Source organism: Pelodiscus sinensis, chromosome 1 (assembly GCF_049634645.1).
Source record: "Pelodiscus sinensis isolate JC-2024 chromosome 1, ASM4963464v1, whole genome shotgun sequence".
Classification (NCBI taxonomy): Eukaryota; Metazoa; Chordata; order Testudines; family Trionychidae; genus Pelodiscus; species Pelodiscus sinensis.
Window position 1 is genome coordinate 135,124,277 of NC_134711.1, and position 25,705 is coordinate 135,149,981.

Sequence of the window (25,705 nt, forward strand, 5' to 3'; positions counted from 1 at the left end):
GCTTGTGCAGTTCAGTCTCTGATTGGTGGCAGTGTCTTGCTGTTTCAATGCCTCCCGGTGAAATCTCAGTCTCTTCTTTCCTCTCTTACCATTTTTCCTGCCAGGCAATATATAAAACCAGTGACATCTGCAACATTGTTGGCTGGTTGGTACCCTTCTATCCTGAGGCCTATTACTATGTTCAGCGCTTCTATTCCCGGACTAACAGCTTTGTGAAGATCAAACTGGAGCCAGAGAGGCTGAGGTGTGGCCAGAAGAGGTCAATCACTGTGTACTATGTCCTGAACAAAAAAGGGTATGAGAAGCTCACCCAAGTGAAGTTCTACTATGTGGTAAGTATCAGGTGGTTTCTCTGTTCCTAAAATAACTTGGTCTGGGATTTGCCCAGCCAAATCCCAAACACTGCTATCTCGGTGATTGATCTAATAGGAACCTTTCAAGGCTAATTTCTTCCTTCATTCACATTGCTGCACAATCTGGCAAACAGGACTACAAGAGCAAGGGCAAGACTGGGGTGGTTTGGCAGAACCATCTGTGTTTGGGAAATCTAATCTATCTTACCTTGGACATGCATTACCTGATGTCATATTGAGCCAGATACTACAATCCTAATAATGTATTTCCCATTCTCTGATCATCTCCTTGAATGGGTTGTTCCCACCTCCCCTCCTGTCTCCTATCTCATGGTATCTTTCTGTGCACAGGTGATGGCGAAAGGCAAGATTGTCCTCAGTGGCCAAAAGCATGTCAACACCAGTCGTGGTAGGTATGGTCTTTGGTGCAAAGATAATGAGAAATAGAGAAGAAGGCAGAGCTGCTGGGATCTGAGCAGCAGGCAAGACTAGTACAGCATCTTTCCCCATACACGTGCACATGTGTGTGAGTGAGAGTGAGGGAGTCAGGCTGGTAACCACAACTTAGAAGACCCCTATAGAATTAAGAGTGGCTGTCTATTCCATCAAACTCTCCAAAGAGGCAGTGGGGGAAAACAGCCTGTGTCACCTCTGGGACGTAAAGGCCTATGGAGATCCTCCCAGAAGAAAACTGGAGCAATGGACTTGCTGAGACAATGCAGAGTGTAGCTAAGGGAATAAAGCGATGGCACATATCTTGTGAGATGTCTGCCATTGGGATGTTGAATCTGAATTCTGATCTGGAATCTGACTGGATTTGGGATACATTTGCAGACCCTAATTCTAATTTTGGTGGCATCTGGATCACTGCCACACCAGTCCATCACCAAGATATTTCCTCTCTGCACCATCTCTGTCTCCTGGCATTTTACACACATGCCAGCGAGGATGGCAGTTTCTAGAACAGTTCTCTGTGATTCGCTTTTGATTGTCCCTTTCTCCCAGCAGCTCTAAAAGGCACTTTCTCCATCCCACTTGCTGTCAGCGAGAAGATTGCTCCTGCTGCCCGGATGTTGGTCTATACTGTGCACCCATCCAAGGAGCTAGTGGCTGACAGTGCCAGATTCCAGATTGAGAAGTGCTTCAAGAATAAGGTGAGTGAACATAGGATGTCTCTGTGCTGTATAACTTTTAACCTTTGAGGACTTTTATTTCTGCCTGCCCCTCACACCCTCAAATCTCTCCTTCAAGCTTCCTTTCCCATCCCCTGTGCTCCTTCTGATCTCTTACTGTGACATTTGTCTACTTTTCCTCTTAGCTTCATGACTGTGCTGTTCCACTCTTCTTATAAGTAGCTCTCATTGTCTGCCCTCAAGTGCCCATTCTCTCTTAACATCCACTTCTTCTGAATCCTTCCTAAACTGATCTTCACCTCCCTGTCCTCACCTCCTACCCCACATCTTATTTATCCAATAGATAATTCTCCCAGGTAGGGAACATGTATTACTCTGCTGGCCACATCTCCAGGTACCCGCTGAATTTCAATGCCATGATAAAATTTGATATCCTTTCCTTTATTCCTCTAGCTGCTCTGGCTGCTCAGGACTCTTCGAGGGGGTGCGATGGGCAGGGAGGGCAGTAGTCTTCTTCTGAAGACATATAAAACATAAAAGTGGCAACAGGCAAGTGGTAGGAATTGGAGTACATTGGATGGCAGAGATGAGCCTTTTTGGTCACAGTCCCGCACCTTTTGCCCAAGGCCCCTCACCTTCTGTGCCCACCAGAGTCCAGCCCCCTCAAAGTGTGCACTGGCCTTTGCCCCCTACCCGAGAATAGCACCCTCAGCCCAGGATAGCACAGCCCCAGTCTCCCCAGGCCCCAGAGCTCTGGAGTGCCAGTGGGAGGTGGGGCCCCAGCCTGTCTTGAAGCTCCAGAGAGCAGGCGAGCAGCATGGCCCCAGCTCCCTAGGCCTTGCCTGCCCACTGAACCTCTGGCAAGGAAACCTCCTCCTTCCCCCCACAACCAAGTCTCCAGCCCCAGTGCTGGGTGGCCAGAGCGGCCCCAGCACTGGGAGGGCAAGTGGTGCAGCATGACCCCAGTGTGCCTGTCCCAGCCTCTGGCACCACAACACCAGGTTGAGGAGGGGGTCTGGAGCATGGGTGGTGCCAGGTGTGGCAGTTTGGGAAGGCAGTGCCTCCCCTGCCTGTGCTATCTGCCGCCCATGCCTAGGACAGGGACTCCTAGGAGGTTCTGTCTGATGATGAGGCCTTCATCCTGCAGGGGGAAGAATGAGGAGGGCAATGGGTGGAGGCCTGACCATCTTGCCACAGGACTGGCATTCACACACAGATTTCACCCATCTGACACCTCTGCTCAATTCCAGGTCCGGCTGCAGTTTTCTGTGAAGCAAGGGCTCCCCGCCTCTAACGTCAGCCTCCACGTGGAGGCGGCAGCCAACTCCCAGTGTGCGCTGCTGGCTGTGGATGAGAGCGTGCTGCTTCTGAAGCCTGAGCAAGAGCTGTCTGCTGAGACCGTAAGCCTTCAAGTTGTCTGCCTGGGGTTGCGCAGGACCGTGTGCTGCTTCCTTTCACGCTCACTCTTCTCCTGTCCCTCTTCACTCTTCTTCTGTCCCATGCAGCTCTGCTGCCGTCCACTCCATGCCTGATCTTGCCCAGTTCTGTGGCTTGATCCCTTACTTCTCTCCCCTGTAAATAAGAGGCAAAAGACCCCCACCATTCCCTAGTGGGCAGAGCCTTATGCCCCCTCTCTTCTCCACTGGCCACTCTGGACAACAGATGAAAGACTATTTAGGGAAGTTATATTCACAATGGCAGGACCTGATAACATTCATCCTAGGGTACTGAAGGCTCTAGCTGAGGCAATCTTCGAGTCATTAGCAGTTATCTTGGAGAACTCATGGAAGACAGGGCAGGACCCAGAGGAGTGGAGAAGGGCAAATATAGTATTTATCTTTAAAAAGGGGAACCACAACAACTCCCAATGACCCCTTTTGTACCTTAGGAACCACCCCAGCAGGAAAGTGTGAAACATGATCCCAAAAGGTAACAGAATCTTTCTGGATGATTATGAGCCTGCCTGAATGATCATGAGTCAGCAGTGTGACACCCCTAGTGCAGGCGGCTATCTCCTGAAAGCTGTTGCTCCTTTCTAGATACCACACATCAGACCTCAGCAAGGCTGACTGGAGAGAGGTCAGGAGGGGACAAGGTAAAGGAGGAGAGACCCAGACTGGTGTCCCAGCCCTAGCAGCAGCCATTGGTTACTTGTGCAGATCTCTCCCCCCACACAGGCTTTGTGTTTGTTTCCCCTTCAATAGGTGTACAACCTACTTCCCTTTCAAGACTTATCTGGTTACCACTTCAGTGGGCTGAACCTGGAAGACGACAGCAAAGAGCCATGTGTCCCAGCTGACAACATCTTTTACAATGGCTTGTATTACATGCCTGTATCCTCTGACTTCGGCCCAGATGTCTATCTGTATTTCAAGGCAAGCTGGCTAGAATTTCTTTAACTAAGCCCACAGTTTGCTGTTACCTAGTTTAGAGTGGAAGAGAAAAGCTAGGAAGGGGGATAGATGAAATGTAAGTGCCCTTCTTGGTTTTCTCCCTTGAAAGTCATGAAATGCAGCAGGCATCTTGTGTTGGCTGTATATCCTGTTCCCCAGACATGTCCACGTGTGCTTCATCTCATTGGCAGGGAAAGCGGTTTAGCTATTCAGGAACTTTTCAATGAAACTTTTTTTCCCCTCAGAAAATGCCAGTTTGTAAAACTGAGACTTTAAAGTGGAAAGGACTGGTTTTGACAAAACTGTAATTGGGAAGGTTTCTCATATCGTGTGTGGAATTTCTGGTGAAAACTAGAAAGAGAGGCCCACCTCAGAGTGGCTGGGTATGACAGGGCCCCAAATTGCCAACGAGATTAAAAGGAACTGGGATGCCTGGGTATTAGGAACAAAGGTGAAGACTATGGAAGAGCTAGCTCTCCTGATGCAGATGGAATAGCTCCTAGAGGGCCTTTCCAGAGATACATCCAAGATGGGAACCCTAAGGATATAAGAGAGGCAGGAGATATAGGAGCCAGGTGGATGGAAGTGATGAAGGAAAATAAAAGTAACAGCCAGGCAAGTACCAGAAGGAACACCCAGAGATGGCATCCCACAACAGGGGACCATCCAAGAATCCACCTCTCAGGGAAGGGCCCTGTCTACCTCAAGGGAGGCCACAGACTTCCTCTCACCCCCTACCCCATTCTCCGGACACCCACCAGGCTCCAGTGATACACCAAACCTGCCATGTTTTAGATGTAATGAACCTGGGGGGAGGGAGCACAGTAGTCCTGTCCAGATTTAAATCATTCTGTGTGTGTGTCAGCTCCTGGTGTTAATTCTCACATACAAAGAAAGCAGGCAGGGAACCTATATATATTACAATTCAAATTTCAAGCCTCTTATCTTGATTAGCTCTCCCTGCCCCCTGTCTGACACCTTTGCTAGGTACCTGAGTTAATCCCTTAGTCACCGGGTGCTGGTCAGCACTCCCTCTGTTCATCGTGGGGTAAACAATGGGGATGAAATTTGCAGATGATATCAAATTACTCAAAACAGTTAAGTCCAAAGCTGTCTGCAGGGAGTTACAAAGGGAACTCACAAAATGGGTGACTAGGCAGCACAAAGGCAGATGGAATTCAGTATTGATAAGTACAAAGTAATGCGCAAGGAAATATATAATCTCAACTAGGCATATAAAATGATAGGATCTAAATTTACTTATTACCTCTCAAAAAAGAGTTCTTGGAATCATTGAGGGTAGTTCTTTCTAAACATCTGCTCAATGTGCAATGCCAGTCTAAAAAGCTGACAGAGCATTGGGACTCATTAGGAAAGGAACAGATAGTAAGAGAAAAAATATCTTATTGCCTTTATATAAATTCATGGTACACTCACAGGGTGAATACTGCATGCAGATCTGGTTGCCTCATCTAAAAAAAAAATATTGGATTTGGAAAAGCTATAGAAATGCCAGAGAGATCCAGAGGGCAGAAGCGAGTGAAGCTGGTACTAGGATGGGGGAGGGAGGGAAATAGTACCAGTAAGAAGAGCTTGGCGGTTAGATTGGCACTGCTCACTTGTGGTATTATCCACTCTCTTGTAACTGAAAAGCTGTGGATGGGGAAGGAGGGCAGGTTGGAATAAAGCTGTGCTAGGAAGCAAACATAGTTGATGGTTTTTTGTTTTGATTTTGAAGGAGATGGGCATGAAGGTTTTAACCAATTCTCATCTACGTCAGCCTGTCGTATGTGGAAGTGTCAGACCAACCCCCGATTTCCTTAGCCGTCCTGGTTTTGGGGAGAGTTTGTCCACACCCATGGCTACTGCCAAATTGTCAGGTAATACATGTTGTACTGGCCTTAACTGTGTCTCCTTGGTCCGGCAACATCCGTGGTCCAGCACCAACCACCCATGTTCCTCGGCTCTGTGGTCCAGGAACAGGGAGGTCTGGCGGCAGGGCAGGACCACCGTAGGGGGCACTAGCGACTCAACCAGGAGCCCTGGTGTATGTAGGCAGCGGGGCCTGGGCGGCACAGTGGGGAACTCTGGCCCCAGCTGCGGAGCTCTGGCCCAGCTGCACAGCTCTGGCCCCATCTGTGGAGCAAGGCAGCTATGGAGCTCTGTTCTGGCTGTGGAGGGAGCCGTGGCCCTAGCCACAGTGCCAGGCAGCTACTGAGCTCTGGTCCAGCTGTGGCTGGGGCAGCAGTGAAGGCAGGCTGGTGCCCTAACCCGATGGCAGTCTGAGTCAGGAGAGGAGGGACCTCCCCTGGTCTGGCAAACCCCCTCGTTTGGGGCCAGTCAGGTCCCGAGGGTGCCAGACCAGCGAGGTCCAACCTGCAGTGGGTGGCAGGAAAAGTGGTTTTTTTTCTGTATGGATCTGTGAGATTAGAACACTTGTGGGGAGAAGGGGCTTTATTTGGAGGGGACCTAGGACCCTGTGTGCATGTTAGCATTCATGAGTACACACATCTTTATCTGGGCACAAAGGGCACAGGATTTCAGGTAATGCCAGAGGAATCCTGGCACCTCTAAGCCATGGCTTCCAATCCACTCTGAGAGCACAGAACAAAATATAGCCATTTCGGACCAGCTGGCTATTGGTTCCAGTGTGAGCAGTTTGTAGAGAGAGGCCACATGGCACTGGGGTTAGAGCACAGAGCTGGGGGCTCTGGGGCAATCTACACCAGTGAGACAGTGGTCTGCCCTATAAATCTGGGTGCCTAAAAGTGCTCTGCAACTGGGCTCCCCTACCTGAACACTCTAAGCTATATGTCGGATCTGTATGTTGAGCAACCCTGGTTCAGCAGCTCGGATTCCGGCAGCCTGCTTGTCATAGTACAGCCACACTGGTATTCACCAGCCTAGGTTGGTACTAGCAAGTGGCCTCAGCATATTCCCAGTCCTGACTTTTCCCAAAACCATACACCCTGAAGTATACACCCTCTGTTGAACCTCTCGGAGCTATCAAAAGGCTCATTTCTTCCTTTAAAGAAACAGTCCTAGGAGCCTGCTGTGTTGACTGGAGTTAACAGTTGCTCAGTTCAGCCATGGCAGTGGGCTGGTTTTCATTAAAACAAGTTTATTAACAATTGGACATAGCTTAAGAGATGCCAAGTACAAGAAATAAAGGCAGTGATGGCTACAAGCAAATTAAAGTGAAAACATGCACCTAAAAGTCTAAAACTTATCTAGCAAGGCACTGCCTCGGTTGGTTTTCCTCACCAACTACTCTTAGTCCAGCTTAGTTGACTGTTTCTGTCAGGACCTTCCATAGAACTGTGAGGGGCTGGTTTCTCTTGTCCTAGGTGTAGGATAAAGATGAAGTATCTTCCTGTCCCTTATTTCCAAAGAATGTCTCTGTTCTCAAAGATAATATATAGTCTCCCGTGTCTCTCTGGGAGGTAGGAGCCATGATAATTCACTCCCTCTCAAGTTCAGGCTCACAACATCCCTTGCTGCTTGATAGCTTTGTTCATGGCTAACATATAAATTGAGGTAAACACACATTTCTTGGTCTGGGACAGACCTGCATAAACATCTTTCCTAGGCATGGCTGTTTTCTACACAGCTTCTAGTAACATTTTACAGAATCTTTTCATAACGTCATATAGAGGGTTAACACATGCGTTTTGCAATGGCATCAACGTGCTATTTCTTTTCAAGCAATACCTCACAAAGTATATATGGAACGAACATCCTTGCATTAGTGTATGGGATATGAACCCAGGGGCACTTTCGGGTCACACTCAGGCTTTACTTCAGGCTCTGCCATTGATTCCCTGGGTAAGTATGGGCAAGTCAACTAGCATTTGCAACGCCTACTTCCTGGGAATGTTGTAGGGACTGACGCAAGAAAGATCAGGGCTACATAAATGCAACGACTTGCCACAGTTGTCCAAAGATACCCCCAGCTCCACAGCTGGTTCCAATTCAACAGGTTTCATAACTCTAAAACTGCACTGAAAAGAAAAGTTTTGCAATTGTTAATGTTTCATTTAATCATTCTAACATTTAAAAAAAACAATTTTTTCCCATTTGAAATTACTTTTTGTTGCAAAATTTAAGAAAATTATACTGAAAGGATAAAAAAGAGGAAAAAGGTCAAAATTGAAAAAAGACATTTTGCAGTTATTGAAATGAATTATTAATGAATCTGTTTGTCCTGAACCAATGTTTTTCAGTTCCTGAATATTTTTGAGATTTCAACTTTTTATTCCATTTTTGAGATGACTCTTTGTCCTGGCCTTTGAATGTGATCCTGAATGTAAGTACTGTATGATTTAGTATGTGAAGATTTTATTCTTTGTTCTTAATAAAAGAGATTTTTTTCCCAAAAGTTGATCATTTAAAAATATTTAAGGGATGGGAAAACTGTTTCCTGCCCATCCGTTTAGCATTGGCTGGACTACATGAAATGGATCTCTGTCCAATTCTGGATGACATAGGTAGTCACATTCAAAAATGCGCACCACAACTGGAACTCAGTAGATGACAAAGACTGAATTTCCTGCTTTCCCTAAAGGCCTCCTCTCCTGAGCAAGTCAGAGGCAAGTTGGTATGGAGATAGGGACAGTGATTTGCCTGCCATTGGCCCAGCTTTACCAGGTTTGGGGATAAACACTGTGATATCAATTTGATCCATAATGTGAATGCATGGCCACTCTGCCACTATACCTTTGCTAAATGCTTTGGGTTTAACCAGGCTCCGCATTTCCCCTTTAACAGAAACTGTCTCTGCAGACGATTCTCAAGACAGAATCATAACAGAGATTATTCGGAAATACTTCCCAGAGACATGGATTTGGGATCTAGTTTTACTAAAGTGAGTTCTGCTTCTTCATCTCCCTATCTTCTTTTTAAGGGCCCACCATTGCCTTGAGAGGAACCCTTCCTTTAGCCATTTGCATGTTTTTCTTTTCCCCTCCCCTCCTCATCCATCCATGGTAATATTGTTCAAGTCTGTCAGGGCATGTTCCTAAATAAAGTACTCAGCAGGTGAGGCTCTACCATTGAGAGGGAGAAATATCATGTCTTGAAGGCCTAGAGCAGGAGTCAAGAACTCTGTAACCTGTTCCATGTTCTGCCACCAACTTGTTCTGTTACCTCAGGAAAGTGGCATGAGAATTTTCTAGAGGTTTCTCTTCAGAGAATTTGAGTGATAAGTTTCGGGCACTCAGGTACCAAGGGGAATTCTCCAAGCAGAACATGGGCAGTGCTCACTCTGCTGAATCTTTTGAAAATTGGTTTTCTCTACTGAGTACCGCATATGTGTTTTGCCCCATTTCCTCTAGTTCCATTGGTGAGGCCAACATCGTATTCACCATCCCTGACACCATCACCAAATGGAAAGCCAGTGTCTTCTGTCTGGAGAAGAAGGCTGGATTTGGAATCTCTGCACCCACCTTTCTGTCGGCCTTCCAGCCTTTCTTTGTTGATATGACCCTGCCCTTCTCCATCATCCGGGGAGAAGACTTCCTCCTTAGAGCCAACATCTTCAACTACCTGGACAAATGTATCATGGTGTGTCCTCTTCTCCTCTCACTGATTAAATCTGTCCTCCCAACCTGGATGGGGCTTTCGAGAACTCCTGCTTGTCTGGCTAAGACAAGCAATATCGTAAATTTGTTAAAACCTATCTGTATTGTAGCAAGTCAGTATGGTTACACCAGTCCCTCTGAGCCACTACAAAGCAGACACAAAACATGTTGAATTATGTCCTGAGAATGTCCTTGGGGAGCTGAAGAGACCAGAAATGTGGGTGTGTACATATAGTAACTCCTTGCTCAACCTTGTAGTTATGTTCCTGAAAAATGTTACTTTAAGCTAAACAATGTTAAATCAAACCAGTTTCCCCCTAAAATTGTAACTAGGGGTGTTAGGTTAGACCAAAGGCAGTATATTAATCTACTATATATTTTAGAGCAGTGTTTCTCAACCAGTAGTACGAGTACCCTTTAGGGCTACTCAAGAAAAATCTGGAGGGTACGTCATCACAGCTGAAATTTGGAGAAAACTGAATTTTTGTTTTCAGTTTTACAGTGCTTCATTATTTTTGTGCTTTTTACGCTCAAAAATTTAATTGCCTGCCCAGCTACAGTTAAGTTGTTTAAACAAATGTGTTGCAATGATAGGGAAAAAAAATGTGTGTCTGAAAACTGTAGGTACTGGGTGTATTTATAATTTTTTATTTTTTAAAAAAGGGCGTACTTTATAAAAAAAAAAAAGTTGAAAAACACTGTTTTAGAGAATTTGTGCATCTGTTTGTCGGTGTGTCTGTCTATCCATCTATATGTCTGTTTGTTCGAGAACTCCTCTTAAATAGTAAGAGCTTGTTAGCACCCCTAACTTTGGTATGCAACTTCCTCTTATCATAAGGTAAGTAAGGTCAGGGTTCAGTTGTGCCAGTACAATGGGACGTGAATGGAATGTGATTTTTTTTTTTCACAACAAACAGAAAAAGAGGGGTGTGAGCACAGGGACATTTATACTTCCGAATAACCACAAGGGGGCAGCAAGCATCCCAGCCACAGGTAACAGATGCTGGTCAGCACTACAGCTCCTACCACCCTGGCCTGCCTTGAGGAGCAGCTGCTGGTTGTCATGTGGCCCAGCCTCTACCCTTGGGTCAACCTCAGGGAGAAGCCATTGGGTGGGCAGTGAACAGCAAGCGGAAGGCTTGCTGGATTAGCTCTAAGGCAGATGGCAGAAGCAGCACTGCAGTGGAGGGTGGAGGCACAGCTGACCTGTAGCTGCCCAACCATATACCTTATACGGAACTTAGGGGAGCTGCCAACCCACCCTGGCTGCAAACCCTCACAGGGCCAGTCTGCTTTTCTAGAAAGTCCTACAAGTGGTGGACAAATAGGCAGCCAAACAAGTTTGTAAGAGAGCATTGCACAACTTTAAGTGAGCATGTGCTCTAATAGATAAGCAACGTTACCACATTAACCAGGATTTTTAGGAGTTCCTATAGCATCATTTATGCTTTAGGGTTACTGCAGAGGCAGAACCTGGGCCTCCCACAGTGTAAATTAGGATGTGGAGAGAAGTTGAGTCTGGTCAGATTCAAACTCCTGCCTGGAGACAGGGAGCATCAGAGGAGTGTTTGCCTAGGCAGAGGCTCTAGCCAGCTTCTGAAGCCTATGGCAAATAGCCTGCACTTCATGTGTACCATTCTGCAGCATGAGGCAGCGCTTTCTGCCCTTGAGGACAGGAGGTGTAGAGCTGTGTTTGAATGTGCTTTTTTTCCAGCTAACCACAGAGGGATTCTGCCTCACTATCCTCCAGGCAGAACACTTCCAATAACTGTGGGGTGCAGCACACTCCTCAACAGGATGCACACAGCTTAACGGGGATGTGAACAATATTTGTACCTTCTTGTATTTTGACTTTTATCCCTAGTTACATTTTTTTTATGCTTGATTTTAATATTATATCATGAGATTTCAATATATCCTCTTTTTGGTGGAGGTCTCCTGGGATAACTGGAGAACTTCAGCAAAAACTCCAGTCATCAGAAGAAGTGGGCTGTGCCCACGAAAGCTCATGATGCCATCTACATGTTTTGTTGGTCTATGAAGTGCTACCAGACCATTTATTGGTTTTTAGTATGTACTTTGTTAGCCTTTAAAGAGGTGTGTTTGAATCTTTCAGAAAAAGACTTTTTTCCTGTTTAAGTGTCTGAGTTAAATAGATAACAGACAAAAAGACGCCAGAGGTTTAAATAATTTGACTAAAAACCCCTTCTGTTCTCTACATCTTGTGATGTCACAATCTCTTTCCAGTTTTCCTAGTAGTCCTGCAACAAAACACAGAAATCTAGAAAATAATTCAGAAAAATGTTTGGAAGAAAAAGTAACAACCCTTTGTGGCCTTCAATGTATCCCATAAAACAGGGGAGAGGGGGGAGGGAAATGCAGGCAATGCTTTCCTATGCAAGTCACCTTGTGTACTGAGTGTGAGCATGGGTACTGCTCAGAATATTGGGTTACCTACTGCAATGTTATAGTTCATGTCCCTATGGATAGCTACTAGAAACAAGAAAAAGGGAGATTTAACTGAGTGAAGAGTGGTCCATCCAATACCATGGCATCCCCTGTCCCACTACTGTCCTGGAGCTCTGGCATTGGATATCCATTGGAGACAGAAGGGAGTTCCTGTGTCTGATATAGCCTGTACCACATCATTATTTCTCTCCACTCTCAGGTTAGTATTTTGCTGGCCAGTTCCCAAGATTACCAAGCTCAGCTCCTCTCCCCAGAGGGAGACGATGGATGTGTGTGCGCCAATGAGAGGAAAACCTATGTCTGGAATATTATCTCCAAAAAACTTGGTAAGTGTCTGCACAGCTTTCTCTCCCAGGACTGAGGCTAGTCTAGTCACCAAAAGTCCAAACCCAAATAGTCCATCTCATAAGCACATAGAACTTGGAGCTACATTGCCCCAACCTTGTTTGTCTGGGAGGTGCACTATGGAGAACTGCATTGCTCTGCCCCTTTCCATGTATAGAGCTCAGAGCTTCATCACCCTATGGCTGCTCATTTAGGATAATGATAATCACACCAGCTGATCAGCAACATTCGGAACTGCAGCTTTGTCACATGGAGAGGGCTGTTGCCAGAAGAAATCTGCTAACTTCAGCTATCACACTGGGCAATGGAGGTAACTGTTTTCTCTTTATGGGGTGTTCTTCCAGGTGACGTGATATTCAGTGTTACTGCTGAGACCAAGCAGAATGCTATCAAGTGTGAGAACCGAACATCTGGGAGGCCAGAGGCAGGGTGGAAGGATACCCTGATCAGAACCCTGCTGGTTGAGGTACAATGAAAAACTCCCTGTTTCTGTGTCTGAATATCTTTTCCTTCCCTGAAAAGTGAAGCAAGTATCTGAAAGCAAATCAGAATACTTCAAGTGTCCTAAAGTGCACTTACTTCACAGCCACCTTGGTTAGTGAAGGGAATAAGTCTGGCAAGCCGAGACAGGAGGCAGAGGCTAGAGCCTGCTTTATTTTCTTAAATGCTTCTTCCTGGGGTTCCCCCCATGGTACCAGCTCGTTATCAGCTTTCCCTCCTCTAGTGAGGGTCTGGATTGTTTCCACTATATCTGAGTATTCAGGAATGTATGCTCTGCAGTAGTTTAGGAGACCCAGAATTTTGCAGACCTCCTTAACAGTTTGTGGTCTCGGTAATTCTTGAATGGTTCGCTTTCTGTCCACAGTAAGAGCCTTCTGGCCCTGCGATATTTCATGCCCTAAGTATAAGACTCTGTGTTGCTGTAGCTAAGTCTTTTGGGCACTTAGTTTGAATCCGGCTCCTTGGAATTGAATTATTAGCCGGATCAGGGTTTTTAAGTGATCCTTCTCATTTGAGCTGACTATTATCAGGTCGTCCACATATTGCAATATTACTGTGTCTCCTTCCATCTGGACCTGCTCCAAGGTTTTTGCCATAGCTTTACGAAAGATTGAGGGTGACCCGTGGTATCTTTATGGTACACGAGTCCACGTATATTGCTGCTCCCCAAGGGTAAATGCAAATTTGTCCTGGCTCTCCTTAACAAGGGAAATGCTCCAAAATCCATTTGCTACATCCAGGACTGTAAATACCGAATGAGTTGGGCTCAGTAAGTTAAGAATAATGGCGAGACTTGCCACAATAGGGTGAGCTTTGGGGGTCACTCTGTTCAAGTGGGTATAATCTATGGTTAATTTCCACGTCCCATTGGGCTTTTGGACAGGTCATATTGGGGAATTTGTGGTAGAGGTGGTCCTCTGGACCACTCCTCCTGTGTTCCAGATCTTTGACTATACCCTTGACAGCCTCTAAAGCTTCTGGTTTAATTGGGTACTGCCTGTGAGCTTTATGTAAAGGTCCTTCTATGACTACAGGCTCCATGTTTACTATCCCACAGTCCTGTTTATCAGTGGCCCAAACTCTGGAATGCAGGGAGCAGAGGGTTTCTATTAAGCTTTCCCCCCACTCAGGGGTAGCGATCTCGCTACAAGAGATCAGGGCAATGTCTCGGGGTGGTTCTATTTGTCGGGCTTCCCCTGATGCTGCTGGCTCTGGGGTTAATGATTCCCCGGAGCACTGTAAGGAGATCTATGCTGCAGATTGTGTCCCTGTGTTCGGGACAAACTCAAATTTGGCTTACAGTGAATACATCTTCAAATTCAGTTTCTACCAGTTGACTTAGGATGGCTTTTATTTTACCTCCCCCCAAACCCTTAAGCCAAATATGTCGGTATGTGAGGGGAAGGTTTTGGCTAGTTATCGAGACTAAGGCTCTGGTGTCAGTTAACATTTTGCACGGTCAGCCCCCTGCTCGTGCGTTAAACATCCTTAGGTCGCCCGCAGTTCCAGCCACAGATGCCACTGCTACCTAATTGCTGGCAAGGATCTTAATCTCCTGGAGTGGCTTGGCAGCTTTCTCCTGCTCCTGTATGCCACTCTCTTGCTCCTGGGGGCTAGGAGCAACAGGTTTGTTCTGTTTGTTTGGCCATTGGCCTGCCTTTCCCCCTCCAGGGTGGAAACACTCTTCTTTAGTATGGACGATCTTTTTGCAGTGGGTGCAATGTTTGGGCTTCTTTTTATGCCAACAGACCCGTGCTATGTGCCCTGGCTTCCTACAAGTGTAGTAGAGAATAGCTTTGATGGAATTAATTGCGGCTTCTTCCTCTACTGCACTTACAGAAGCTGCCTTTTTCTTCATGTTCTCTAAATTGGTAGCCCACTTCGTTATGTCCACATAGGTGTTTCTGGGTGAAATGCCTAGGGCCAATATGGCTTGATGGTCAGCGGACATCCCTTCCTTCAGAATTTGGAGGAACACCTCGTGATCTCTATGTGTTATGCCGTCTAGCCCAGAATACAAACAGAAGGCATTCCATTTTCTTTCAGCATATGATATGATGGACTCTCCCTTCTGTTGGGTGACTAAGCCCAGTGCTCCCCAGTTGGTGGTGCGAGCTCCTAAGGCTGTGGCAAGGGCAGTTTTAAGCCCATCTAAGTCTCCCGCCTCTCTGTTCTCCATCTGTTCCCCAGGGTCGAAGGGGTCCGGGACAGTGTCCTCAGCCCAGCACCCAGATCTCCACCTTTCTTCTAAATTCTCCCACAGATCTTTGGGGCATTTACACTTTTCCAGGATGTGCATATCCTTCTTGTGTAAACCATGCATTTCCCCTAAGCTGTCCAGCTTATCCCAAAATTAGGTGTTTTTATTATTTCGCTTTAGATCGGGCAGCTCTGTTACGAGGGCCTGTTTCTTCAGGGGGGTGAATGGACGATACTCCAAGGTGGTTTTGAAGTGGAATCCCCGTGTTACGTTTCCATCCTCGTCAATATTCCTTATTCTCCTGGTTTGTATCTTAATCGGGGCCATATGGACAATCTGGTCCCTTTCAGGTATCGTCTGTGCCCTCTCTTTTTCCTCAGCAGCGTGTGGCAATGACCCGTATGGGGCTGAGCATAGAGAGGAGTAGAGAGGGTGATGTTGTACTGCTGGATTCCCCCCTAAGTTTGGGAGAGGCGGCGCAGTTGTATGGGCGCGCCAGCTGAGAGGTTCTTTTCTCTCCCTTGTAATACATTCTCTTGGCACAGAGGTGCTGCTGCTTGTTGTTTACATTCCTCACTGTGGGGTGGATTTTTTCTCTTTTGAGCTTCAATATCATCCCTCAGGACCTTAATTTCTTTCTCTTTTAATGCAAGGATATCTAGCAATGTTGTTATTGCCTTCTCAATTTTGCCACTCTTATGTTTGGTCCACCACTTGATCAAATCCTTCTCTGGTGTGGCTGCAGTATACCCTGCCTTTTTGACAGCCGCTTGCCGAATCTGTGCATGTTTGTATTCTAAATATTTCAGTGGGCCAGCTTTCACTCCTGCCTGTGATGTCATGGCTTCTGTCTTGCTTAGCCCTCAATCCATCCTTCCTTTTTTTTTTTAATTTTGTTTTCTTTTTTTTCGGGGATGTACACCTTTCTTCTAAATTCTCCCACAGATCTTTGGGGCATTTACACTTTTCCAGGATGTGCATATCCTTCTTGTGTAAACCATGCATTTCCCCTAAGCTGTCCAGCTTATCCCAAAATTAGGTGTTTTTATTATTTCGCTTTAGATCGGGCAGCTCTGTTACGAGGGCCTGTTTCTTCAGGGGGGTGAATGGACGATACTCCAAGGTGGTTTTGAAGTGGAATCCCCGTGTTACGTTTCCATCCTCGTCAATATTCCTTATTCTCCTGGTTTGTATCTTAATCGGGGCCATATGGACAATCTGGTCCCTTTCAGGTATCGTCTGTGCCCTCTCTTTTTCCTCAGCAGCGTGTGGCAATGACCCGTATGGGGCTGAGCATAGAGAGGAGTAGAGAGGGTGATGTTGTACTGCTGGATTCCCCCCTAAGTTTGGGAGAGGCCCTTCTTTTTTTGTTTTTGTTTTCCAACATTGATTACGTGGGCACAGGCCTCCTCCGTCCCCGGATCAAGTGTTGGGGTTCTACAGAGGATGCACGCAGCTTTCCTTCCTTGGATGTCACAGCCACTGACATCTCACTCACCGGGAATCTTGGAAATCTCTCCCTCCCTTTCTCTGCATACAGTTTTGCTGTCCCGTGTCCCAAAGGGCACACCCGCAGATCAGCTTTCCAACACTGCTGTATACAGTTTATACCGCCGTGGTTCTTGTGCCTTTGGCACCCTTCCCACTGCCAACTGGAATGAGAACTTGCACTATTTGAGGGTGTATATGTCACGTGCCTATCAGGGTGCTTCTGTCAGGTCTTTCAATGTTACTTGCAATGAAAGAGTGGACCACCAGTTCATACTGCCCGCCGCCTGCTGTACCCAGTCAATTCTGAGCTTAACGTATGGCTCAATAACTCCCTGGTGGTTTATCCAGTCCCTCCGTAACAGCCCCTTAGCTCAAACAGTATACTGCCCTCTTGTGCTTGTCCCCACAAGGGTTCCCCCTCAGGACTGCCTTTTATGCTTGGTTCATACACATCCAGGTTTCTCGTGCCTCAGATGGGAATGGAACCAGGATGTGTCTGAAGGGAATGCGAGACTTCAAACCCTGGCCTAATGAGGTGGTAAAATAAACATACTCACCTCTCTTTGGGTGTCAGTCTCCAATTCCTGATCAGCTCAGAAGCCTGGATCCCGGATGAGCCTTCAGCTGTAGGGAATAAGTCTGGACCCTATGAATGCAGGTGAAAACAAGTCAGAGGATATTTTACACACTCAACACTGGTGGAGTGACAGGGGTTAACCTGGTGAACACTGGTTAAATAAAACATTACAATAGATTATATAGGTGACAGACGGACGGAGGAGAAGCAATTTGATAAGTTCTAGCAGCACGACAAAATGAGCATGTAAGCCAATAACCTATGAAAGATTACATAACATCTCCCCCCATTGGCAGTTAAACATTTTATCAATAATACAGGAATCAATAATTCCTAACAAGCTAAATAAGCCAACATAAAAAAGACAGACATTTCAATGGCAGCTTTGTCTATTGGAGTTATGATGCGTCTACTTCGGGAGGATACTGCCTCGCGTTGGCGTGGTCCTTTGGTTCCAAGCCCATTATCTAGGATTAAAGGAAGACAGTGAGCACAAATCACACTTGTTAACCTTAACAAAGTTTGTTTTGGTACCAGCCAGTGTCTTATCGTAGTGAGGCCCTCTTGGAATGTGGTTGCCAAGGTGACCAGGGTCATGTTAATGGCCTGTGCCATGTGTTCCCAGGCCTGTCTCAAATTTAGGATTGAATAGAGGTACTTAGCAAAATACCATGGACTGCCTCAGTTTACCCTACAGTTAGGCACAAGTGTTCAGTTTAGGAATGATGCCACTGCCATACAGATGATGTTGGGAGGATGAGTGTTCAGTAAATGTGATGGTCTGTGTGTAAGCCAGCTGTCACAGCTCAATTCCCCAATCTGAGTGTAGATATGGAGCCTGGCTAGCACAATAAACTCTGTAAGAATCTGTCTCTAACTCCCAGAGACAAACTTTGAGGTCTGTGGTTGGAAAGACTGACCTACCCTGTGGTGTCTCAGTTTCCCTGAGATCTAAGTGACCCAAGAGTAATTTTAAAAATATAAAATAAATCCTTTTCCAGGGAAGAGATCATTTGGGAATCCCCTCCCTGAGGCAGTTCTCCACCCCCCACTCCAACCTCTGTTATGCTTGGAGTTTGGAAAACAAACAGAGGGACTCCGCAGAGAACAATGGGGCTCTACTCCTTCCAGGTAACATGGGCACGTAGGTTTAAGGACACAAAAATATCAACCAATACCAGTTAATAAAAAAAAAAAGGAAAAACACTTTTATTATCAAAACAAGACTATTGTTGCAAGCATAGTAAATGACTGGGTGTTAAAAGCTATGCAGTGAAATAGACTCAGGGGAAATCCCTGGGTTGTAATCCTGAGTTACAGAAGAGAAGAACAATTAACCAGGTCAGACATGATTTCCAAACCCGCAAACAAGGAAAACAATAAAACCTGATGGAGTATCTGTAAGCATCCTACTTACAGATGCTGCTGTGGCTTTTCAAAGAGACAGCACTGCAGCTGAGCCGGGGATCAACTGTGTGGTGCTGCCCCTTGAAACTCCGCCTCGGCATTTCAAAGTGGCAGCGCCGCACGAAGCTCAGTAGGGGCTCTGTGCAGTGCTGCTGCTTTGAAGTACCCTCTCTTCCCCCATTTGCTTATCCGATAGTTGACTAGTCGACCAGTCCTTAACATCCTTACTAAGTGTAGGAGGCTTTGCCGCAGTCTCCAGGGAACCAGAGGTTGGTGAATCTGTTCTTGTGTCTGGGGTCCACTCCCACCTGATATAGACAGCCCTTCCAGATCTCAAACCATGACCTTGGCAGGTGTGTTGTTGCACCAATTTCTTCTGGATTGGGGCCTTTGCCTGCTCCCAAGCTTGACTCAAAGTTTGGTCCTCCCTTTGTTCCTGCAGGAAGTCTATGTCCCTTTCCAGCTCAATCTAATGGATTCACATCCAGGCTAGAGTTTGCTGCAGATCCCAGGAGGTTATATAGCCCTTCTTTGGGATCGATTTCAAGAGGAAGCCCCTGTAGTCTCTTCTGGAGCCCTGGGTTGACATTTACTTGAAGGTAAATATTCACAGTTTCACACAGCCTCTTTAAAACAAGGACCAATCTCAGCCTAACACCACAGGGTAGGTCAGTCTTTCCAACCACAGACCTCAAACCTTACCCGGGCAGTTGGACAGGGATGTATTTCCCCATGAATGTGCTTGAAGTTGATTGTATTCACAGAGATCGTGAGTATATGGACTAGGCCCTCCTGTATAATGATCTAACTGCAGCCAGAGTCTACCAGGATCTACTCCTTTCACTCTCACTGGAATCACTAATTTTCCCAGACCGGGTTTCTGTACTCAGTGGCCTGTGACCCAGACTTGGCCATAATTACAGTCCATATACAGGCACTCTTTCTGAAAGTGTCCATCTTGGCCACATCCCCAACAACAGTCCCAGGACCCTGTACACCTTGGTTCTTCCTTAAGCAGGCCTCTTTCTCCTCTTTGATACCTTTCCTTTCCTGCAGGGCCTTGGGAAACTGGTTGTTGGTACTCCATCATGGAGGGTTCAGCGTGTCCTGGGAAAGCTGTATGTGGGAACCTTAGCAACTCCATCCTCTGTGGTTTCATCTGTCCCAGACCCTCTTGTTTCCTTGGGCTTTCTGAGCACTGGGGTTGGGTTCCGGTCTCTTCTGCCACCAGGTAATCCTCCATTACGCACACTGCAGCTGCCAGCATTGTTGGCTGGTGGCATTCAACCCATTACTTTGCTCCTACAAGAAGCACCTGTACAAACTGCTCAAGGGCCACCAACTCTGTCACCTGGCATCCAGTTAATCCCTCCAGGATCAATCACTTGCAGCAGTGGTCCCAGATACATTGAGCCACAGTCTGTGACTGAGCCCCTGCAGGGTACCTTTCTTTGCGCAACCTTTAACAGTATGCCTCAGGGCTAATACTGGTACTGTCCTGTATGGCCGCTTTCATTCATACATAATCCAGGGCATCTTGGGAACCAAGTAGGAGTAGGCCAACTGTGCCTGTCCTGTTAAGTATGGTGCCAACAGAGTGGCCTAGTATTCCTAGGGCCAGCAGGAGGCCATAGTGACCTGTTCAAAGGATACTACAAAATGGTCTCCTGGGTCTCTGGCTCTTGTCATCTGGGTCTCTGACTAGGTTACCTTTGGAACTCCTGTGGCAGGTCCTTCCTCTCCAGTGTCCAGCCTAGACTGAGCTGAGCTGCTCCTTTTTATACTGCTCCAGGACTTGGAGCATTCCCAGTCTGGCTGGAGGGGTGGGACTTCCTTTGCTTAGTGTTTTAATCCTTTTGGACCCGTGTGGGGTATGCACACCCTGTCACAGGTGGAGATTAGGAACAACTTCCTAACTGTCATGATGGTTAAGCACTGGAATCAATTGCCTAGGAAGGCTGTGGAATCTCCAACACTGGAGCTATTAAGAGTAGGTTAGATAAATATCTGTCAGGGATGATCTAGATGGTGCTTGGAGCTGCTGTGAGGGCAGGGGACTGGATTTGTTGGCCTCTTAAGGTTCCTTCCAGTTCTAATGTTCTGTGATTCTATTTTCTTCTGTAATATTCATTCTGATGTGCGGTATGTATCTCCTCTCTCCACTCCACACACCAGCCTGAAGGCATCGAAAAGACAGTAACCCAGAGCAACCTCATCTGCACAAAAGGTAAGGGCATCTCTCCAAATTCCATACTTGTTGATTGGGACCAAAGCTCTTTCCCGTGGTACTAATTAATTTTTTTAAATCCCTGAGTCAGCTCCCTGTCACTGTACCACAGGTACCTAGATGTGTAAGGAAGGATCACCCGAGTGGTAGGGGACTAGTCTAGCACTTGGACAATGAGAGTTCAATTTCCTGCAATGCTAATAACCTCCTGTGTAACCTTGGGTATGAGTATGTCTCTGCTGCATGCTAAGCCAGACTCAGGGTTGGCCTTACCATGAGGCGAACTGAGGCGGCCGTCTCAGGTGCAAGACTGTGGGGAGAGGGGCGCCACTAGGACCAGAGTATAGAAAATTGTGTCTGCTGCTGGTGCACATGTATTGTCTCTGCTCTAGATGCACAGAGATGGTGGAGTGCTGTGCTGGAGGAAGGAGGGCACAAGAGACATGACATAGGCTGGCAGGAAAAAAGGGGATATGGGGGCGTTATTTGAGCTCCCCACCTCAGGTGCCAAAATGTTGTGGTCCAGCCCTGGCCAGACTCTGTCTCAGGTTAAGTGCAAGCCCCAGCATGCAAGCCACTCTGATTTGGGTCAGCAAGCACTCTGGTTCCTAGAAGTCTGCTTGGGGGTGGGGAAGAGCCTGAGTCCTGCTGTGACTTAGGTCCAAGCCTTGCTGTTGCACACTGTGGGTACAGCTCAAGTTGCAGACTCAAGTCAGAAGCTCAGAGTAGTTCAATATGGATGTGTTAGCACAGTTGTGAGACTAGCATCTGGCAACTGGAACCCCAGATTTACAATGCAGGGTGAATGTTTAAACATGGTCCCACTGATCTGGATTTAGTCTTCAATGTGGCCAGATTCTTTGTGTCTCTGTACCTGTAGTGCAGTGGATCGGGATCTATCCATAGTTCTTGGAGCCTCTGACAAGTGATCCTGACTGGTTTGGCCAGGAAGCTATCAAGCACTGGCACTTCAGTTGCCCTTGCCTCTATTGTCCAACTGCTCCTTGTCTTGGAGCTGCTCTCCTGGGATCCTCCTGCTTGCTGTGCAGGGTGTGGGAGGAAGAAGTGGGTTGCTGATGTCAGGGTGTCCCTCCCCCCCCCCCACTTCTGTACCCTGTCTCCACACAGAGAGAAGGGGATGGAGGGAGCTTAGCAATGCAAATCTCTGTCACTCTCATATTGTGTGTGTGTGTGTGTGTGTCATTCTCACAAACACACACACTGTCCTTCCCTCTCATATCCCGATCCAACACATATGTGGGGGGTTATTGTTACTTCTGTTACTGCTTGCAAAGTGGGTTAGTTTGGGTTTTAGACTGGTCTGTGCATTTCAGCATTTTCATTTCTCTCTTACGCTTACATTTAATTCTTTGAGCAGTGAGTTCTAAAATGCCGAACCTGTCATGGCTGGAGTCATTATCCCCGTGGTAACTGCTGCTCTGGACGTGGCTGGCATGTCCCTGCAGCCCCTGAGAGAGGCAGGGCAGGGAGTCTCCACATGCTGTCCTTGCCTGCAGACACTGCTCCTGTAGCTCGCAGTGATCAGTAATGGGGAGCTGTGGTCAGTAGAAGCTGTGGGCTCAGTGCCTGTAGATGAGGGCAGCACATGGCGCCATGGAGCCATGGCTGTGCATGCCAGCTGCTTTCAGGAGTGGTGCAGGGCCAGAGCAGGAGTGTGCCTGACTTAACCACACTGCTCTACCACTCAGAAGCCATCTCAGTGAAACGGTGCCCAGCCAGAGCCTGCTTCCTGAACCCCTGTCCCAGCCCTGAACTTCCTCCTGCCCCAGACTTGAGTCCCTCTGCACCCAAACTGCTTATTAGATCTTACACCCTGAACCCCCTCCTGGATCCCAATCCTCCCAGCTGGGCAAATCCTGGAGCCCCTCCCACACTCCAAACCCAAGATCGGAGGCTGCACCCCAACCCTCTGCCCAGCTCGGTGAAAGTGAATGAGATTCAGGTAGGAAGAGGGGATGGAGTGAATAGGGTGAGGCCTCGGAGAAGGGGTGGAGCAGGGACAGAGCTTCAAAGAAGAGGCAAGAAGAAAGTGGGGCAAGGGTATTTGGGTTTGAGGCAGATCTTACATTGCACTTAAATTTTAAAAAAGTGATCTTGTGGTTAAAAAGGTTGGAGACCACTGCTCTAGTGGTATGGTAGTGCTTGTTAACAGTATAAAGGGCCATATAACTGCCTAAGATACAAAGTTCACAGGACTATTTCAGGCATGTCATGGGCCCTCTGCTAGCAAATTTTAATGATGGCCTCCCCTCAGAGTTTAATTTTTCAGTTTCCCTCTCCCAGGGAGGCCGGGAAGTGGGGCTGGTACTGGAGAGATAGACAGGGCACAGTAAAGCCTTAGAACGGATTTTTCCATGAAGAATAGTCAGTAGCCAAGCTGATGTGGAGGCCCTGGGAAACCGTTTGCTAATGAAGGGAATGAACAATGAGGACTCTGAGCCTCACCAATACTCCATATCAAGTGTCTTGCTGAAGAGGTTCCTTCAACCTGGGTTCCTGGCCACCACAAGTACCATCACAGTCTGTGAGTACTGACCTTCCCTAGCTAGGATGACTTCAGTGAATTGTGGTAACTTACATCAGCTGAGGATTTGCCTCATTTTGTCGAGCTTTAGCTGTAGTTGTTTTACTGTGTCTCCTTCTCTCCTTACAATTGATACGCCGTTCCCCATTGTCGGTGTCCTATGATGTTCATTCGTTTTAATTTTTTACACAAAGCAGTTAGTTGCTAAATAAAAGTTGCTAAATAAAAGTTGCTGTATAAAATATCAATTTTAATCCTATATTTTCCTCACAGATTCCACAACCACTGAACCAATATCTCTGAAACTACCTGAAAACCTGGTGGAAGGGTCAGCCAGAGCCTCTTGCTCTGTGACTGGTAAATCTATAACGTTTGTGTTGAGATTCTTGTATCTCAAGATAAACAAACTTCTCAGCAAGAAGGCTTATTCCTGCCTCTTAGAAATTCACCATCTAGTTTTTCAGTGCTAGGAGACACCCTCTTCACCAGAAGGGAGAAATCCAGTTTCTGAATGTTTGTGATGCTCCTTTAGACCTTTCTTTTGGTATAGAGGGTTTATTGGTACTTGTTAGGATCAACTTATTTCTTTGCCACTCATAACTAATGCACCCAGCCTAAACTCATGCCAATAAAACATTTGCCTCCCCATCATCCCATCTATCAAGCTGTATTATTCACAACTGATAAAACCATAAATCAATTGTGCTAGGTTGGAGTGCATAGCAAGCAGGGGGCACAGCCCCCTAGTAAGCTCAATTAAAATTCTTTTGTATCCCTCTGTGAGTTAAATTATCCAGACCATGAAAGGGGAACTAAAATAATTTATTTTGAAATACATTGCATTGCAGTTTTAAGGCCTGATACTCAGGGATGTACCAAGCCAGAGATGCAATTTCTAGGTGTCCCAAAGAGGAACCAGGAATCTCTGCACTGAAGTCCCTAAAGTTTTTCATAGTGGGAATATAATAGAGAATGACTGCTGGACCCTTCTGTCCCCTACCTGATTAATGATCACCCAGATACTCTTCCTCCACTTCAGGGCATCCATGTGACAACTGGAGCAATTTCTTACATGGAAAGGTATAGAATCATAGAATGCTAGAACTTGAAGTGACCCCAAGAGGTCATCGAGTCCAGTCCCCTGCCCTCATGGCAGGACCCAGGGCCATCTAGATCATCCCTGATAGATACCTGTCTAACCGGCTCTTAAATATCTCCAGTGATGGAGATTCCACAACCTCTCTAGGCAACTTATTCCAGAGTTGAACCCCACTGACAGAAAGTTTCCTAATGTCCAACCTAAACCTCCCTTGCTGCAGTTTAAGCCCATTGCTTCTTATCCTATCCTCAGAGGCAAAGGAGAACAATAATCAGCATAGCAGCATTGCGCAAGAGGGCTTTTCTTGCGCGAGAAGAAGCAGTGTAGACACTCTTTCTGGTGCAAGAGCCTCTTCCGCAAAATGGCGGCTCATTCGATATGCAAATGAGGCTCTGCGATATTTCATGCTTAGCCTCATTTGCATATTTCTGGCACCAGAACCCGCCAGTATAGACATAGCCTTATTGTTTGCTTATATTCATCCGTTGTAATTTGTCCTAGTTTCCACTTTTTATATGATTCCTTTTTTATTTTTAGATCATACAAGATCTCCTCGTTAGGCCAAAGTGGCCTTTTGCTATACTTTCTATCTTTCCTACACAGAGGAAAAGTGCTTGCTTTTGGGCCCCTAATAATGTTCCTTTGAAAAACTGCCAACTCTCTTGAGTTGTTTTTCTCCTTAGTCTTGTTTCTCATGGGACCTTACCTACCTGCTCTCTGAGCTTACCATTGGGATAACATTGAGGAAAGAATTTGATGCATTTCAGCTCTTTCGTAATGTGATTTAACATCTGGAAATAAAGAGGAAATGTTATAAGCACCCAGTTTTTTATGGAGGATAGCTTTGGAGATAAGATATTGGAAACTTCTGCTCTAAAGTACCCATTTCTAGCCCTGTTAAGTTAGGCGTTCTTAAAAACCTGTCACTGGTCCAGGCTTTTTTGCCCAGGCTGTTACAAGTGTAACTTTCTCGAAATGGAAGAAACCTTATCTGTTGAGGAGCTTTTTGCTCTCTCTTTTAAAATAGTAAAAAGCAGCTGGTTAGTGCTTTGCAGGTGTTCGCCACATTCAAAGTATTTCTGATGCAGATTAGATGGCAAAGTGCATGTGAGGCAGCCAACAGAGTATGATTTGCACAAGTCTCTTGTTTGGCGTTTTTTTGGCATTTGTCTACTTTAGAACAGAACAAATCTGTTCTCCTGTGCCTGCCCAGAACTACTGCCTCAGGGTATGTCTACACTACCACCCTAGTTCGAACTAGGAGGGTAATGTAGGCATACCGCACTTGCAAATGAAGCCCGGGATTTGAATTTCCCGGGCTTCATTTGCATAAGCCGGCCGGCGCCATTTTTAAATGCCGGCTCGTTCGAACCCCGTGCCGCGCGG

General features: G+C 46.6%; 1 protein-coding gene across 2 annotated transcripts in view; it reads left to right on the top strand.

Annotated features, from left to right (window-relative positions):
• Nucleotides 1-25,705, top strand: part of LOC102455926 (ovostatin-like) — a 75,646-nt gene that overhangs the window by 19,143 nt on the left and 30,798 nt on the right. Inside the window, exons 12-23 of one of the 2 annotated variants that reach the window (XM_006136392.4) lie at nt 105-332; nt 705-762; nt 1,359-1,507; nt 2,737-2,886; nt 3,691-3,861; nt 5,618-5,759; nt 8,647-8,743; nt 9,213-9,441; nt 12,127-12,253; nt 12,617-12,738; nt 20,624-20,675; nt 23,494-23,577. In XM_006136392.4, the coding sequence (XP_006136454.2) occupies nt 105-332; nt 705-762; nt 1,359-1,507; nt 2,737-2,886; nt 3,691-3,861; nt 5,618-5,759; nt 8,647-8,743; nt 9,213-9,441; nt 12,127-12,253; nt 12,617-12,738; nt 20,624-20,675; nt 23,494-23,577 (1,609 nt within the window). The remainder of the gene's footprint in view (nt 1-104; nt 333-704; nt 763-1,358; nt 1,508-2,736; nt 2,887-3,690; nt 3,862-5,617; nt 5,760-8,646; nt 8,744-9,212; nt 9,442-12,126; nt 12,254-12,616; nt 12,739-20,623; nt 20,676-23,493; nt 23,578-25,705) is intronic. The other variant, XM_006136393.4, reaches the window with a different exon arrangement.